The sequence below is a fragment of the Ranitomeya imitator genome, chromosome 1, assembly GCF_032444005.1.
Source record: "Ranitomeya imitator isolate aRanImi1 chromosome 1, aRanImi1.pri, whole genome shotgun sequence".
NCBI classification, from domain to species: Eukaryota; Metazoa; Chordata; class Amphibia; order Anura; family Dendrobatidae; genus Ranitomeya; species Ranitomeya imitator.
Window position 1 is genome coordinate 201,587,124 of NC_091282.1, and position 19,502 is coordinate 201,606,625.

The 19,502-nt window shown below is 44.5% G+C and overlaps 1 protein-coding gene across 1 annotated transcript in view; it reads left to right on the plus strand.

The window, feature by feature from the left end:
* The first annotated feature begins 9,172 nt into the window (after nucleotides 1–9,172).
* Nucleotides 9,173–19,502, plus strand: part of HSD17B4 (hydroxysteroid 17-beta dehydrogenase 4) — a 505,871-nt gene continuing 495,541 nt past the window's right edge. Inside the window, exons 1-2 of the mRNA XM_069753449.1 lie at nucleotides 9,173–9,322; nucleotides 11,136–11,189. Of these exons, the coding sequence (XP_069609550.1) occupies nucleotides 9,265–9,322; nucleotides 11,136–11,189 (112 nt within the window). The 5' untranslated portion in view covers nucleotides 9,173–9,264. The remainder of the gene's footprint in view (nucleotides 9,323–11,135; nucleotides 11,190–19,502) is intronic.

The window sequence follows — 19,502 nt, forward strand, 5'->3', positions numbered from 1 at the left end:
TGGCAGTGTGAGCTCCCCCTATCGGGTTAGTGACTAATACGCTGTTATAATGGATTTTATTCATTTTCAATAAACATTCGTTCTATGGGATTTCTGGAGCTGGATCCTTTTTTTCTTCACTCAATCCTAAAAGTGGTCCTCCACCCAGGATGATGTTTCTCATATAATGTCACCCTCTGTTTTCCTCTCGCTGCCTACTCTGCTCAGATCAGCATGGTGTTTCTGCTGCTTCCAAGGTGGCTGTGTCAGAGGCATAGAGAATGCAGTGGTAAATCTAAATCATAGATGGACACACAGAAGAGGCCCCTGTGCAAGAACAGTATATGGGCCCTTTACCGTCCAATAGCTCATCATAGTGACCAATTCCACAAACTTTGAAGACGGACGTGGCCCCTTATCTCTTGAGCCCCTGTAAAGCTGCACCAATGATATGTCTGCTCCTGGCCTAAACCACACCTTCTGTGTCTTTCCTATCCCATGGCAGGGGAGGCATGGTTTAGATCAGTGTTCTCTAAACTCCAGTCCTCACGGCCCCCCACAGCCCATGTTCAGGATTTCCATAGTATTGCAGATGTGAGAAAAGTCCTGATGCCTTGATGATAATTTCACCACCTGTACAGTACTAAGGAGATCCTGAGAATATGACCTCGGGGAGGCCGAGAGGACTGGAGTTTGGGGAACCCTGGTTTAGACTTACCGCTGCACTCCTTGTGCCATTATTGTGACCATTTTGGAAGCAATAGGAACAGAATTCTGATCTGAGAACAAAAGTCAGCAAGTGACAAACAGATGACTATATTTGAGAAATGTAGAGTCACTTTTAAGCAGGGCCGCCATCAGTGCATTATTGTCCTGACTGGCATATGGGGCCCGCTGAGCTCCCTCTCTTCTGCTCACCGGGCCCCAGCGGCAGGATTCTGCCGCTGCAGTAACTGAACCTGAGTCTGAGGCGCAGGTTTAGTTAAACTCTATTGTTGTGCGGGCTCGCACGGCAATAGTTAAAAGCCGCTAGCCAATATGAGGCTGGCAGCTGACGTTAGCGTGCATGTCGCTGGCGTATTACGTCATTGTCATTCGCCAGTGAGTATGCGCTTGAAATGCCTGGGATTGACATCACCGCTGGAGCGCGGCCAGGTAAGGAGAAACAGTTAGTTTTTTTTTAAATTGAAAGCGTCAAGCTGCAATATGTGTGGGTGGCAGGATGGAGCAACATGGAACATGTGTCTCCATCGTGACCCATCTGTCTCCTTCCTGTCTCATGATTCTGCAATATGTGACATGGTGCAGGATGGAGACATATGGTGCAGGATCATGGGACAGGATGGAGACAGATTAGGCACGATGGAGACACATGGTGCAGATGGAGATATGGGGAAGGATAGAGACAGATGGTGCAGGAACATGGGGCAGGATGGAGAAAGATGGTGCCAGATCATGGGGCAGGAACGAGACAGATGGGGCAGAAACATGGGGCATGATGGAGACAGATGGGGCAGGATTATGGGGCAGGATTGAGACAGATGGGGCAGGATGGAGACAGATGGGGCAGGATGGAGACATGAGACAGGATGGAGACAGATGGGGCAGGAACATGGGGGCAGGATGGATACACAGACAGATGGGGCAGGATTATGGAGCAGGATGGAGACAGATGCGACAGGAACATGGGCAGGATGGAGACAGATGGGGCAGGATGGAGACATGAGACAGGATGGAGACAGATGGGGCAGTATCATGGGCAGAATGGAAATATTGTGCTGGATGCAGACACATGGTGCAGGATCATGGGAAAGATGGAGACATATAGGGAGATCTGGAGATGGATCGGACAGGATGGAGATGGTGCAGGATCATGGGGCAGGATGCAGACCATGGTGCAGGATCATGGGGCAGGATAGAGACAGATGGTGCAGGATCACGGGGCAGGATGGAGACAGACGGGACAGGATCATTGGGCAGAATAGAGACAGATGGGGCAGGATGGAGACAGATGGTGCAGGATCATGGGACAGGATGGATACAATGGAAACAGATGGGGCACGGTCATGGCACAGATGGGGCAGGATGGAGACAGATGGGGCAAGATAGGGAGATCATATGGGGCAGGATGAGAGAACATATGTATGGAGCCAGGAATGAGACACAAGTGGGCCAGAATGGGGAATATTATTACCCTAGGGGCTAATTAAGGGATATTATTACTGCAGTCATGTATTTTATTTTTTGAGAATACTATTTCAATGGGGGGTCCTATTACTGTGCAGATCGACACTATGTTGCCTTTTTGTTCTTCATCCTGTGTAGTGTAGAAGTTGGGAAAAAATTAAGTAATGTGCTCTGCAAGTGGTGCTCTAGATCAGAGGTCCCCAACTCCAGTCCTCAAGGCCCACCAACAGGTCATGTTTTCAGGATTTCCTTAGTCTTGCCCAGGTAATAATTGCATCACCTGTGCAATGCAAAGGAAATCCTGAAAACATGACCTGTTGGTGGGCCTTGAGGACTGGAGTTGGGGACCTCTGCTCTAGATCAGAGGTGTCAAACTGCATTCCTTGAGGGCCGCAAACAGGTCATGTTTTCAGGATTTCCTTGTATTGCACAAGGTGCTGGAATCATTCTGTGCAGGTGATTAAATTATCACATGTGCAATACAAGGAAATCCTGAAAACATGACCTGTTTGCGGCCCTCGAGGAATGCAGTTTGACACCTCTGCTCTAGATAACTGTGTTATTTCCTGCAAAGACGAGCCCTGGCTGGAAGAAGTGATAGCGGTCTGTGCTGGATGAAGATGAAAAGCGAAGATGAAGGACTTCACCTATAGATGACACTTTACACTGACAACGTATACAGAGCTCCTGCGTGCAATGTCATCAGAGATCCCTGTATTACCTGTACACTGACACTATATACAGAGCTCCTGTGCATAATGTCACTGGTGATCACCATATTATCTGTACAGTGACACTATATACAGAGCTCATGTGTAGAATGGCACTTATGGTAATATTAGCATTGTGCTTTTTTTAATTAGTGATGAGCATTGCAGTATTCAGTCACTATGCGGTGGAAATATGTTGTATGGTTATGGTGTGGTGGTATTTATTCCTTGTATGTGGTATTATTCGGTCACTGTGGTGGTAATATGTTTTCTGGTCATGGTGTGGTGGTATTGTATGTGGTATTATTGGTTATTTTAAACATTGAAAAATAAATAAAAATATGCCTAAATTATGGGTTCGGCCAAAAGAGTCTACCTTGTCGTGGTGGCGCATAAAAAAAATCTTTTGGCCAAAACGAAAGCTGCTGGCTATGTATGTGATCAGGTGATGGGAACTGTTAATGTGCGATTGGTGAGGACTAGTGATGTGCGAGTGTACTTGTTGCTCGGGTGATCTCTGAGTATTTGTGACTGCTCGGACGTTTAGTTTTCCTTGCCGCATCTGGATGATTTGTGCCTACTAGCCAGCTTGATTACATGTGGGGATTCCCTAGCAACCAGGCAATCCCCACATGTAAACAAGCCGTCTAGTAGCCACAAATCATCCAGCTGCGGCAAGGAAAACTAAATCACCGAGCAGTCACAAATACTCGGAGATCACCTGAGCGTGCTCTGGAAAACCAGAGCAACGAGTATACTCGCTCATCACTAGTGAGAACGTGTTGCAGACGTGGAGATTTTCCAAAAGAGGGTGGTGGGACTGTGGACGGTTCAAGAGGAGAAGGTGGGGCTGGGGTGAAGCCTGAGCGGAGCCTCAATATGCAACGAAAATTTTGCCAGTATGAGGCCCCGAAATTCCTAGTGGCGGCCCTGCTTTTCAGTCACAGGGTGGAAGGTCACTTTAAAACCCCACGATCAATAATGATTGTGCACCCTACAGTAGAAGATCACCCTTTAATCGGACCTAACAGCTCTTCCGTAAGGGTAATGGTGTTCCCACCGGTCTCCTGGACTTCACTGCTGATGGGAGCAATAGGTAACTGCTGAAGCCAATTAGAAATCGCTGATTGGCTGCAGTGGTCACATTCTGTCTGAACTGGAAGAACGAGTAGCCTGTTTATCTTGGCTATACACTACGGACTCCATTGATTTATACGGAGATCCATCAGATTCTCTTAAGAGGTCTTGGTCCTTCTCCCCTCCCCCCAGCGTTGGACTAGGGTGCAAAGGCCCACCAGTAACATTGACTTTTCACCTGCATATGAATATTACACTCCGCTCGTTCACAAACGTACCTATATCTCTACATAATAATAAACTGGGTAGTTTGATCAATGAATGATGAGATGCTGCTCTTTTCTGTACAGAGTGAATCAAGTGAATTATGGCAAGTACTGCCCATACAGTGGGGTTGGGGGCCGTGTCTGCCCAGGGGCCCACCGGGGGATTCCTCTGTTCCCCTATGCGCCAGTCTGAGCCTGCACCCACATCCGAAGTGAAGCGATCAGCTATAAAGGTTCCCAATGCCACGTCCACCCTGAGGTTATACGTAGGCGTTAGAACTGTGCTGTTCACATGAGGGAGTTTTTTTTGAGTATTTTTGTTCTTAAAAAGGATTTGAAAAACGGAAAAAATAAAGTGCACGTGAAGCAGATCCTGATGAAAGTATTTTTATATTAGTCAATCTCCAATCATAAGGCTGCAAAGCTAGCAAGCGCCCCAAAGCTCCTCAAGTCCGCACCGAAACCGCTTCAGGAAAATAACATAGTAACATAGTAACATAGTTAGTAAGGCCGAAAAAAGACATTTGTCCATCCAGTTCAGCCTATATTCCATCATAATATATCCCCAGATCTACGTCCTTCTACAGAACCTAATTGTATGATACAATATTGTTCTGCTCCAGGAAGACATCCAGGCCTCTCTTGAACCCCTCGACTGAGTTCGCCATCACCACCTCCTCAGGCAAGCAATTCCAGATTCTCACTGCCCTAACAGTAAAGAATCCTCTTCTATGTTGGTGGAAAAACCTTCTCTCCTCCAGACGCAAAGAATGCCCCCTTGTGCCCGTCACCTTCCTTGGTATAAACAGATCCTCAGCGAGATATTTGTATTGTCCCCTTATATACTTATACATGGTTATTAGATCGCCCCTCAGTCGTCTTTTTTCTAGACTAAATAATCCTAATTTCGCTAATCTATCTGGGTATTGTAGTTCTCCCATCCCCTTTATTAATTTTGTTGCCCTCCTTTGTACTCTCTCTAGTTCCATTATATCCTTCCTGAGCACCGGTGCCCAAAACTGGACACAGTACTCCATGTGCGGTCTAACTAGGGATTTGTACAGAGGCAGTATAATGCTCTCATCATGTGTATCCAGACCTCTTTTAATGCACCCCATGATCCTGTTTGCCTTGGCAGCTGCTGCCTGGCACTGGCTGCTCCAGGTAAGTTTATCATTAACTAGGATCCCCAAGTCCTTCTCCCTGTCAGATTTACCCAGTGGTTTCCCATTCAGTGTGTAATGGTGACATTGATTCCTTCTTCCCATGTGTATAACCTTACATTTATCATTGTTAAACCTCATCTGCCACCTTTCAGCCCAAGTTTCCAACTTATCCAGATCCATCTGTAGCAGAATACTATCTTCTCTTGTATTAACTGCTTTACATAGTTTTGTATCATCTGCAAATATCGATATTTTACTGTGTAAACCTTCTACCAGATCATTAATGAATATGTTGAAGAGAACAGGTCCCAATACTGACCCCTGCTGTACCCCACTGGTCACAGCGACCCAGTTAGAGACTATACCATTTATAACCACCCTCTGCTTTCTATCACTAAGCCAGTTACTAACCCATTTACACACAATTTCCCCCAGACCAAGCATTCTCATTTTGTGTACCAACCTCTTGTGCGGCACGGTATCAAACGCTTTGGAAAAATCGAGATATACCACGTCCAATGACTCACCGTGGTCCAGTCTATAGCTTACCTCTTCATAAAAACTGATTAGATTGGTTTGACAGGAGCGATTTCTCATAAACCCATGCTGATATGGAGTTAAACAGTTATTCTCATTGAGATAATCCAGAATAACATCCCTCAGAAACCCTTCAAATATTTTACCAACAATAGAGGTTAGACTTACTGGCCTATAATTTCCAGGTTCACTTTTAGAGCCCTTTTTGAATATTGGCACCACATTTGCTATGCGCCAGTCCTGCGGAACAGACCCCGTTGCTATAGAGTCCCTAAAAATAAGAAATAATGGTTTATCTATTACATTACTTAGTTCCCTTAGTACTCGTGGGTGTATGCCATCCGGACCCGGAGATTTATCTATTTTAATCTTATTTAGCCGGTTTCGCACCTCTTCTTGGGTTAGATTGGTGACCCTTAATATAGGGTTTTCATTGTTTCTTGGGATTTCACCTAGCATTTCATTTTCCACCGTGAATACCGTGGAGAAGAAGGTGTTTAATATGTTAGCTTTTTCCTCGTCATCTACAACCATTCTTTCCTCACTATTTTTTAAGGGGCCTACATTTTCAGTTTTTATTCTTTTACTATTGATATAGTTGAAGAACAGTTTGGGATTAGTTTTACTCTCCTTAGCAATGTGCTTCTCTGTTTCCTTTTTGGCAGCTTTAATTAGTTTTTTAGATAAAGTATTTTTCTCCCTATAGTTTTTTAGAGCTTCAATGGTGCCATCCTGCTTTAGTAGTGCAAATGCTTTCTTTTTACTGTTAATTGCCTGTCTTACTTCTTTCTTTAGCCACATTGGGTTTTTCCTATTTCTAGTCCTTTTATTCCCACAAGGTATAAACCGCTTACAGTGCCTATTTAGGATGTTCTTAAACATTTCCCATTTATTATCTGTATTCTCATTTCTGAGGATATTGTCCCAGTCTACCAGATTAAGGGCATCTCTAAGCTGTTCAAACTTTGCCTTCCTAAAGTTCAATGTTTTTGTGACTCCCTGACAAGTCCCCCTAGTGAAAGACAGGTGAAACTGCACAATATTGTGGTCGCTATTTCCTAAATGCCCAACCACCTGCAGATTTGTTATTCTGTCATCCAATCTGTCTCTCTCTCTCTCTGTCTCTGTGTTCCCTGTCTCCGGCATACCTCCTATTTATATGTTAAAAACTGTCCATTCAATGTTATCTGAGGCTTTGTTCTATATCATGGTATGTGTACTGAAGCCTTAAGGCCAAATAGATAAGACTTCACCACCTGGGATCCCTAGTGGCTTTAAGGGCAGTCCCACACGTCCAGATAATTCCGGTACCGGAAAAAATCGGTACCGGAATTATCCGTGTCCGTGTGCCCCTGCGTTTATGTGGCACATCAGTGTGGCACACGTGCGGCACATGTGTGCCGCCCGTGTGCCCACTGGGTACCACACGGAGCGTGCAGGAGACAGCGCTAAAGTTTAGCGCTGTCCCCTGCATCGTGCCGAAACCGCGATTCATATCTTCTGTGCAGCAGCGTCTGCTGCAAAGAAGATATGAATAATCCTTTTTTTTTAAGTTTATCGTGTATAAAATAAAGGTCCATGTCCCCACCCCCTGTGCCCCCCCCCCGCTGTTCTGAAAATACTCATCCAGCTCCCTCGTTGGCTGTCGCTGCTTCCTCTCCTGGCCGCACCTTTTACTGTATGGGGTCACGTGGGGCCGCTCATTTACAGTCATGAATATGCAGCTCCACCCCTATGGGAGGTTGACTTTAATGGGTCCGTGTAATATGTGCGCTCCCACGAACACTGACATGTCTCCATGTTTGGCACACGGAGACACGGTCCGCAAAAAATCAATGACATCTGCACAGATGCATTGATTTTAATGCGTCTACGTGTGTCAGTGGCTTCGGTATGTGAGGAAACTGTCACCTCACGTACTGGAGCCACTGACGTGTGAAACCGGCCTAAGACCTCCAATCAACATATGTAGGCCTAGGAAGATCTCTCATCTTTGATGATAAGTGTAAAGTGTACACTAAATGTAAATTCCTTTGTTTAGACTGACCATTTGGAACAATTGACATGTGGCTGGACAAGTTTTCAATTAGCTTTCTGCTATACTCTTTGAAAATACATATATACTGTGTACTATATAACAAAACCAATCAATAAATCTATCATTCATATTAATTAATTGAAGTGTTGAAATCGTGAGCCCTCGCGGGCAGGGTCCTCCCTCCTTATGTACTCGTGTGCCTTGTTATCTGCTCATGTTTAATGTATTTGTCTATATTTGCCCCGTATTCACATGTAAAGCGCCATGGAATAAATGGCGCTATAAAAATGTATAATAATAATAATAATATTAAAAAATATATAATACCACACGGCCAATAAATGAGCTTGATCGACAGTACTGAAGTTGTTCAGCGCTTGTTTCCCGTCCTCTTTCCCCAGCTGAGGAATAATGATGGGACAGAACGATCACTAATAGATCACTAACAGATCACCATACAGTATCATGTTATCAGGTATAAACCGCTTACACTGCCTATTTAGGATGTTCTTAAACATTTCCCATTTATTATCTGTATTCTTATTTCTGAGGATATTGTCCCAGTCTACCAGATTAAGGGCATCTCTAAGCTGGTCAAACTTTGCCTTCCTAAAGTTCAGTGTTTTTGTGTCTCCCTGACAAGTCCCCCTAGTGAAAGACAGGTGAAACTGTACAATATTGTGGTCGCTATTTCCTAGATGCCCGACCACCTGCAGATTTGTTATTCTGTCAGGTCTATTAGATAGTATTAGGTCTAAAAGTGCTGCTCCTCTGGTTGGATTCTGCACCAATTGTGAAAGATAATTTTTCTTGGTTATTAGCAGAAACCTGTTGCCTTTATGGGTTTCACAGGTTTCTGTTTCCCAGTTAATATCCGGGTAGTTAAAGTCCCCCATAACCAGGACCTCATTATGGGTTGCAGCTTCATCTATCTGCTTTAGAAGTAGACTTTCCATGGTTTCTGTTATATTTGGGGGTTTGTAACAGACCCCAATGAGAATTTTGTTACCATTTTTCCCTCCATAAATAACGCCTCAAAAAACATAGTATAAACACGGTGCTTGGAGCCGCTCATAAAAGACGCTGCCAGGAGCCGCAGGTAATCCACTGTCAGGAGGCTGGAGAGGGTCACAGCGCTGCCTCCTGTCACATGGCAACGCCCCTCATATAGCAGACAGCCAATCAGCAGACGGTTCCCTTGTAGCCCCGCCCATCCCCTCAGACTGAGGCTTGGTACGCACGGCTCCTGCTGCTGTTGTGTCCCGGTTACTGTCACGGTCACAGTTGTCGTTTCTGCAGGAGAGATGGCGTCTTCTTTGCGCTTTGATGGTCGGGTGGTGCTGGTGACCGGCGCCGGGGGAGGTGAGCGCAGCTTTACACTGATATGTGCTGCTAGTTACTGTTCACAGGCGGCGGTTCTGTCTGTGGAACTTCTGGAGAGTTCGTTCTTCTGGACTCTCGTCATGTTCTGTCAGACGGTGCAGCCTCCTCACTGCTGGGGGTCCACAAGCTGCAGCCCCCCTGTGTAGAGCTATTGGGGGCTGCGGCTGTCAGTGCGGGAGACCGGCCATAAATGCCACTATGTATCAGCCCTGTGAGCTAGGACACTGAGGGGTTAATGTCGGCGCTCCTTGTGGCCTGTGTAAAGGGTTAACAGGTCACTGGAGTTAAAGGGGTGATTATCTTCAAGACTGGAAGTTACCTCGGGATAAGGGATAGCGGGTGGTCCGACTACTGGGACCCCACCAGTCCCCAAACAGGAGCTGTGAATGGAGGAGAGGTCGCTGAAGAGCAGAGGAAGAGCCTGGGGTCACACAGTCAGCCCCCTGTATTCCCAATCACTGAGACGCCCACCGATCCTGACAACCAGGGCTCTTATCAGTGGGAGTCGGACCCCCAGTGACTGGTGAGTCTCCCCCTATCCCATGGATCCACGATGACTTCCTGTAATAGCACCCTGTGAGGGAGTGTTTGTACAAGGACAGGCCGTCGTGCATCACAGTGTGGCCAGACACCTTGTGCAGCTCATTCCTTGTGAACAGACCGTACAGTCCATCTAAGGCTAAGTTCACACACGGCGTTTTTGCTGCGTTTTTTTTTCTGCTAATTTTCAGCTGCTTTTTACAGTACCAGCAAAGCCTATGAGACTTCTGAAATCTCACGCACATTGTTTTTTTTTATCAGTATTTTGTGCTTTTCAGTGTTTTTTGGACCTAGAACATGTCACTTCTTTCAGCGTCTTTCACCCATTGAATTGAATGAAGAAAAAAAAACGCACAAAAAGCACAGCAAAACCCCGCTTTCCTACCAAACACCCAGGTTTTGCTGCAGAGGGAAAAAAAAACGCAACAAAAATGCCCAGTGTGAACTTAGCATATGACTATGTGTAGACGATACGGAACAGGTGCTTTGGACACCGCACATGTCCTCTATGACCAAAGTGCTGCCGGCTATTGAATGCAGGTGATTCCGCATGTGATCACTGAACCGTGCAGAATCACCGCATCCAATACAGTGTACGGGTGACATTTATCTTGAGGAGACTTGTGTCAGCGAGATAAATAGACATGCTGCAGTCTGGAAAGACGCGCCGCATGTCCATCTCCGCAGGGAAGCCGCAGGCGTCAGTGCACACATAGTGGGCATGGGATTTATAGAAATCCCATCCACTATGCTGTAACATTTCCAATCTACGTGTGTGTATATAGCAGAGCTGTGTGTGTTTACATAGCTGGGCTGACTGTGCATGTATATTTCTAATTGAATGTATTTGCTAATATTGCTATTATACCCATTACATATTGGGATATCGGAGCCTGGAGATGGAATACCCCTTTAAGAGACGGGGTAATATTTAATCTGCTGTTCCTAATGTATGTGCACCAGTGTAGAGCAGCAGCTCAGAAAGGGCAAAGTTTGGTTTTGCAAACTCTTCTAATTTTGTTGGTGAAATAGAAAAGAACCATGCTGCTGCGGGCTGTGAGATTTTCAGCAGGTTGGTAGCCGGACCCTTCCATGCAGGTGGGAATTAGAAGCATTCAGGCCTCTGACAATCAGGGTGACGGCCGAGGAGTTGTATGTGCTGTTTATGTCGTCACTGCGCTGTCTGCCCTGCGCATCTTGTATCTGTCACCTGCGACTTTACTCCCCTCTAATATGACGGTCTTTCTTGCAGGTCTGGGGAAGGCCTATGCCTTGGCGTTTGCAGAAAGAGGAGCCTCTGTCGTAGGTAGGAATAATGTGTTTCTCTTCTCTGTGACCCTTAATCCGCAGGGACAAACTTGCAGTATGTGCTCCCAGGCAAAGTCCAGCTGGTATCAGACCTTGTGATAAGAATATATTGGGATTGTTCATTATTGGGTCATAGTGCAGCGTTCGCTAAAGCGCATAATATCACACTCCGAGAGATCGGAGCAAACACTTAGAATTCTATATGTGTCTTTCTTTAATCTTGAAATGTTTCTGGAGACACAGACGCTGGTAAGACGGATGTAGACGGCTTTATTACTGCCAGGTGTAACACATTGGTTTCCAGTATGCTAGGCGTCGGCAAAAGAATGGTGCACATCAGTAAGTGGCCGGGCACCGCTATATGGCCCAGCGCTAGGAGTCTTCAGGGGCGCACTCCCAAAATTAAAGAGAAGGGCGAATATCTGCAGCCGGATACTGAGCGAGGGGCTTACGAAACCTCAGCCGCTTCCATGTCCTGCATGTAGAGCTGTCTATGGACCGCACGTCCGTCCCTCTCACATGTCAACACGTCTGTGGGCTGGATCCTCTTAGGTGACATCAATGGTGACAATCCACAGTCATGTTTACTGGTAATGTGTCTTTGAGGATTTTGTTGCTCATCACCTGAGAATCCGCAAGTACAAACTAAAAGGAATTATGTAGGTATAATAAGAAAGGACAAACTCTGCTCCGAATGATGTAAAATAATAAGAGAGGAGTATTCAGTAATGATGACCTTCCAGACCTCCCTGTGCTCCCATCTTGATATTTCCCTGGTTCTCTGGTGGCTACCAAAAATATTAAGGGGTTGGCCACTACTTTATACATTCCTTTCATGTGAACTAGCTGCCATAGATAAGCATTTCACTAACGCTGCAGTGACCTGAGCCGCTCCCCTGGTCACATGATCTTTCGCTGAGAATCCCCCTTCATTCTGGCTCTGTAAACTGACAGGTGGACTCTTCAGCAGAGCCCATGTTGTTCCTGTGCGCTCCCTGCAGACCCAGCCCCCCTTATATCTGCTTGTATACAGCAGGGTGTATATATACATACCTACACCCTGCTATATACTCTCTGTTATCTGAATACATTCACACCTTTCTCCCTATCCATTCTATCTCTACATCTACAAAAACTGACCAGCAGCTCTGAACAGAATAATGCAAGTGTGAACAGGTTCAAGCTGCTGTGACTGCATAATATACAAACAAAATAACTCTACAACTCTAATAACGCTACAATATGGAGAAATTGAACACATGAAATTTGAACTGCATTACCATCCTAAAAATCAGTCCTTCATTGAAACGGAAGAATCTTCAGCAGGGAAGAATGTGAATTGTGACAGACGGCCGTTTCGCGCTACTTCGCTTCCACGGATCCTATAGACGACAGGAAGTGGACTTCCTTTCGTCTGTAGGACCCTGTAAGCGCAGTAGCGTGAAACTGCCGTCTGTCACAATTCACATTCTTCCCTGCTGAAGATTCTTCCGTTTCAAAAAAGGACTGATTTTTAGGACGGTGAGTGCTCTGTTTTCTTATTTCATTGGAATTTTTTTGCATACTTTTTTCAGATTGAGCACCCGATCCGTTTGGGGCGTTTATGGCACGTGGCTGGTTTGAGTGTGAGGCGCAGTGAACCTTTGCTGCAGTGGTGCGGATTCTTTGCTCTTTTTTTATTGTTTGAACTGCATTACCGCCATAGAGAATATAGTTATAAAAATGAAGGTACTTGGCGCACAAATTGGCCAATTCATGAGTTCCCATCAGTCACAACAAGGCGTACCTTTCTTTGATGTGAGCCTGGCCTAATACTTTTTTTGTCATGCTAAAAGCATACAAATTTAAAGAACCATTAGGATCCAGCACTAATTTAAAACAGTCTTAGGCCTGTTTCGCATGTCCTTAAATTTACGGTACCGGAGACGTCGGTGTTCGTGTGTGTAATACTTGTGCCTTACGCGTGGCAACTGTGTGCCTCATCAGTACCACATGTACCGGCACCTGGGAAGCAGTGGTACAGTTAGCGCTGTTCCCCGGCGCCGAGTGCTGAAGTCGGCTCTCGTCATTCTTCCCTGCTCTTCCTGCGAGCAGGAGAGAATGTTGAGAGTTATATTCAATTGATAACAGCGAGAGCCTACCTGCCGCTAATAACAGTGAGAGCAGGAGCGGCTGATGGCAGAATTCATCAGTCGCCGCTTGGCTATAAATAAAAAAAAAAATTAAAAAATGCCTTGGGTTCCCCTGTATTCTTGGTGAACTGACAGGTTGGGGTTAGGTCTGTTAGGGTTGGAGTTAGAATTGGGGGGTTTCCACTGTTTAGGTACATCAGGGGGTCTTCGAACGCAACATGGCGCCCCTGCTATTGATTCCAGCCAATTTTGCTTTCAAAAAGTCAAATGGCGCTCCTTCCCTTCTGAGCCCTGCCATGCGCCCAAACAGTGGCTTTCCCCCACATATGGGGTATTGGCTTACTCAGGACAAATTGCACACCAATTGTGTGGTCCATTTTTTTTCTTGATACCCTTTGGAAAATAAAAAGAAAGTTTGGTTGCAAAGTATATTTTAGTGAAAAAAGTAAAATGTTCATTTTCTTTCTTCTACATTGCTTTAGTTCTCGTGAAGCACCTGAAGGGTTAATAGACCTCTTGAATGTGGTTTTGAGCACCTTGAGGGGTGCAGTTTTTAGAATGGTGTCACTTTTGGATATTTTCTGTTATATTGACTTCCCAAACTCACTTCAAATGTGAGGTGGTCCCTAAAAAAATGGCTTTGTTAATTTTGTTGGAAACATGAGAAATCGCTCTTTAAAGGGAACCTGTCACCCCAAAAATCGCGGGTGAGGTAAGCCCACCGGCATCAGGGGCTTATCTACAGCATTCTGTAATGCTGTAGATAAGCCCCTGATGTTACCTGAAAGAGGAGAAAAAGACGTTAGATTATACTCACCCAGGGGCGGTCCCGCTGCTGGTCCGGTCGGATGGGTGTCTCTGGTCCGCTGCGGCGCCTCCCATCTTCTTCCAAGACGTCTTCTTCTGATCTTCAGCCACGGCTCCGGCGCAGGCGTACTTTGTTTGCCCTGTTGAGGGCACAACAAAGTACTGCAGTGCGCAGGCGCCGGAAAGGTCAGAGAGGCCCGGCGCCTGCACACTGCAGTACTTTGCGCTGCCCTCAACAGGGTAGACAAAGTACGCCTGTGCCGGAGCCGTGGCTGAAGATCAGAAGAGGACGTCTTGGAATGAAGATGGAAGGCGCCGCAGCGGACCAGAGACACCCATCCGACCTGACCAGCAGCGGGACCGCCCCTGGGTGAGTATAATCTAACGTCTTTTTCTCCTCTTTCAGGTAACATCTGGGGCTTATCTACAGCATTACAGAATGCTGTAGATAAGCCCCTGATGCCGGTGGGCTTACCTCACCCGCGATTTTTGGGGTGACAGGTTCCCTTTAACGCATGTGTTGAACGGGCTGCTTTAATGCAATGTGAACCCAGCCTAAGGGTACAAATATTAAAAGTTTGAAAATTGCTAAATTGTCAAAATTGTTGCCAAATTTCCATTTTTTCATAAGTAAATGCAAGTTGTATTGATAAATATTTAGAGTTGAGAGTCCTCAGTGGTTGATACCTTTTAACCCCTCTGTGACTTTAGACGTACTATCCCGTCGAGGTGCCCTGGGCTTATCTGACCCTGGACGGGATAGTACGTCATAGCCGATCGGCCGCGCTCACGGGGGGAGCGCGGCCGATCGCGGCCGGGTGTCAGCTGCTTATCGCAGCTGACATCCGGCACTATGTGCCAGGAGCGGTCACGGACCGCCCCCGGCACATTAACCCCTGGCACACCGCGATCAAAGATGAAAAAAAATAAAAAAAAATATTCCAAAATAATGAAAAAAAAAAAAATATTATTCCCATAAATACATTTCTTCATCTAAAAAAAAAAAAAAAACCAATAAAAGTACACATATTTAGTATCGCCGCGTCCGTAACGACCCGACCTATAAAACTGTCCCACTAGTTAACCCCTTCAGTAAACACCGTAAGAGAAAAAAAAAAAAAAAACGAGGCAAAAAACAACGCTTTATTATCATACCGCCGAACAAAAAGTGGAATAACACGCGATCAAAAGGACAGATATAAATAACCATGGTACCGCTGAAAGCGTCATCTTGTCCCGCAAAAATCGAGCCGCCACACAGCATCATCAGCGAAAAAATAAAAAAGTTATAGTCCTGAGAATAAAGCGATGCAAAAATAATTATTTTTTCTGTAAAATAGTTTTTATCGTATAAAAGCGCCAAACCATAAAAAAATGATATAAATGAGGTGTCGCTGTAATCGTACTGACCCGAAGAATAAAACTGATTTATCAATTTTACCAAACGCGGAACGGTATAAACGCCTCCCCCAATAGAAATTCATGAATAGCTGGTTTTTGGTCATTCTTCCTCACAAAAATCGGAATAAAAAGCGATGAAAAAATGTCACGTGCCCGAAAATGTTTTCAATAAAAACGTCAACTCGTCCCGCAAAAAACAAGACCTCACATGACTCTGTGGTCCAAAATATGGAAAAATTATAGCTCTCAAAATGTGGTATTGCAAAAAATATTTTTTGCAATAAAAAGGGTCTTTCAGTGTGTGACGGCTGCCAATCATAAAAATCCGCTAAAAAACCCGCTATAAAAGTAAATCAAACCCCCCTTCATCACCCCCTTAGTTAGGGAAAAATAAAAAAAAATGTATTTATTTCCATTTTCCCATTAGGGTTAGGGCTAGGGCTAGGGTTAGGGCTAGGGCTAGGGTTAGGGTTGGGGCTACAGTTAGGGTTGGGGCTAAAGTTAGGGTTAGGGTTTAGATTACATTTACAGTTGGGAATAGGGTTGGGATTAGGGTTAGGGGTGTGTCAGGGTTAGAGGTGTGGTTAGGGTTACCGTTGGAATTAGGGTTAGGGGTGTGTTTAGATTAGGGTTTCAGTTATAATTGGGGGGTTTCCACTGTTTCGGCACATCAGGGGCTCTCCAAACACGACATGGCGTCCGATCTCAATTCCAGGAAATTCTGCGTTGAAAAAGTAAAACAGTGCTCCTTCCCTTCCGAGCTCTCCTGTGTGCCCAAACAGGGGTTTACCCTCACATATGGGGTATCAGCGTACTCGGGACAAATTGGACAACAACTTTTGTGGACCAATTTCTCCTGTTACCCTTGGGAAAATACAAAACTGGGGGCTAAAAAATAATTTTTGTGGGAAAACAAAAAGATTTTTTATTTTCACGGCTCTGCGTTATAAACTGTAGTGAAACACTTGGGGGTTCAAAGTTCTCACAACACATCTAGATAAGTTCATTGAGGGGTCTAGTTTCCAATATGGGGTCACTTGTGGGGGGTTTCTACTGTTTAGGTACATTAGGGGCTCTGCAAACGCAATGTGACGCCTGCAGACCAATCCATCTAAGTCTGCATTCCAAATGATGCTCCTTCCCTTCCGAGCCCTCCCATGCGCCCAAACGGTGGTTCCCCCCCACATATCGGGTATCAGCGTACTCAGGACAAATTGGACAACAACATTTAGGGTCCAATTTCTCCTGCTAACCTTGGAAAAATACAAAACTGGGGGCTAAAATATAATTTTTGTGGAAAAAAAAAATTTTTTATTTGCACGGCTCTGCGTTATAAACTGTAGTGAAATACTTGGGGGTTCAAAGCTCTCACAGCACATCAAGATAAGTTCCTTAGGGGGTCTACTTTCCAAAATGGTGTCACTTGTGGGGGGTTTCAATATTTAGGCAAATCAGTGGCTCTCCAAACGCAACATGGCGTCCCATCTCAATTTCTGTCAATTTTGCATTGAAAAGTCAAACGGCGCTCCTTCCCTTCCGAGCTCTCCCATGCGCCCAAACAGTGGTTTACTGCCACATATGGGGTATCAGCGTACTCAGGACAAATTGGACAACAACTTTTGGGGTCCATTTTCTCCTGTTACCCTTGGTAAAATAAAACAAATTGGAACTGAAGTAAATTTTTTGTGCAAAAAAGTTAAATGTTCATTTTTATTTAAACATTCCAAAAATTCCTATTAAACACCTGAAGGGTTAATAAACTTCTTGAATGTGGTTTTGAGCACCTTGAGGGGTGCAGTTTTTAGAATGGTGTCACACTTGGGCATTTTCTATCATATAGACCCCTCAAAATGACTTCAAATGAGACGTGGTCCCTAAAAAAAAAAATGGTGTTGTAAAAATGAGAAATTGCTGGTCAACTTTTAACCCTTATAACTCCCTAACAAAAAAAAAATTGGTTCCAAAATTATGCTGATGTAAAGGAGACATGTGGGAAATGTTACTTATTAAGTATTTTGTGTGACATATCTCTGTGATTTAATTGCATAAAAAATTCAAAGTTTGAAAATTGCGAAATTTTCAAAATTTTCGCCAAATTTCCGTTTTTTTCACAAATAAATGCAGGTACTATCAAAGAAATTTTACCACTATCATGAAGTACAATATGTCACGAGAAAACAATGTCAGAATCACCAGGATCCGTTGAAGCGTTTCGGAGTTATAATCTCATAAAGGGACAGTGGTCAGAATTGTAAAAATTGGCCTGGTCATTGACGTGCAAACCACCCTTGGGGGTAAAGGGGTTAATGGCTAACTGAAAAGATGGTAATAAATTACAAGCTTTCGTTTTGACCAATTTGTCACGATTCACACCGTGACCGTCACCCCTACGTCACGGGTCGGGGTGACTTTAGGCCAACAGACGGCTATCAAATGTGCAGGGGGGGCTTATCTTAGTTATCCCTCCACTCCACAATGTGATGAAAAACACACACAAGGCTATTGACCTCTCAGTTTACAGCAGGGGCTTATTTTAGGTATCCCACTGCTCTTCAATATACCACGAACTGCAGGGATTTATGTATATCCCGCTTACAGTTCCACTTAAGACTTGCAGCTCTCTGGCGCCCCCCTTACTCTCAGGTCAGATTAGGTACTGCACCTGGGGTAATTAGTCCCCAGAAAGGCTGCCTGCTATGTACTGGCTATTGGGCACGCTGCAGTGACGCGATAACTACTCCCACTCAGGCAGGAACCATAATTATCAACGCCGCAGTCGCTACAACGACACCCAACTACCCAGAACAAAACGTAAATTGCAATTTGTTACCATCTTTTCAGTTAGCCATTAAAAGGTATCAACCACTGAGGACTCTCAACTCCTAAGTATTTTTCTATATACTGGCTAACACGGTACCAAGATATATTTCTTAGTTGTATTGATGAAATTTTACCACAAAGTACAATATGTCATAAAAAAAAAACCTCAGAATCAGCGGGATCTGTTAAAGCGTTCCAGAGTTATAACTTCATAAAGTGACAGTGGTCAGAATTGTAAAAACTGGCTTTGTCACTAAGGGGTTAAACCTCCCCCTTCCCGGAGATATAACAGCAGAGTGCCGGTTTTGTTGTCATGATAGCCGGAGGCATACTGAAGAGATTCTTATGACTCTCAGCCACAGGCCATGGGCAGGGTATTATACAAATGATCACAAGTTCAAGTCTCTTAGGGGAACTAAAAATAAAAATCTATATTTATGTAATAATATATAATTTATTATTATAATTACAAAAGAAAAGTTCAAATCGCCTCCCTTGTCCCATTATGGGGAAAAAGTAAATTACATATTTGGCGGTGTTGTATCAATAAGTTAGATTAAAACAAAAAAAAAATGAAATGTATTACACAGTCCAGAGCCCTAAAAAAAAATGTAAACATGGCAGAATTTATTTTTAATCTAGTCTCCAAAAATGTATTAAAAAGTGAGCAAAAACCCAAATGTGGTCATGTGATACCAGTAAAGTACAGCTTGCCCTGCAAACCTGGACACAATCTTGTCCATAGAAATAAAACCGTTCTCAGGAAATGGTGACCAGAAATCCATGGTGGTGTTCATTTATTTTTTAAAGCGGTAAAATAAAAAATGGATTTTGCTGTAATCAGTAAAAAAAAGAAGTTATGGCTCTTGGAAGACGGAGGAAAAAAGAGGAACGTGCAAATCCATCACTTGGCTGCGGTAGGTAGGGTGGGCTTATCTGTTGGGATAAGTAACAGACTCGGAACGCAGAGACCCCAGTAGCCAGAAACGATTGGTGCTGCGGTCCCCTGAACATCACCTCTTGGCTCTCTTCTCCTCGGGATCCTAATGATTTGCCATAATGTCATAAAGCCCAATAACAGGTGGAGATCTGGATTTTCTTGGGTCCTGACTTTCTTTTTAGTTCAGTAAATATTAATAATTCTAGGAGCA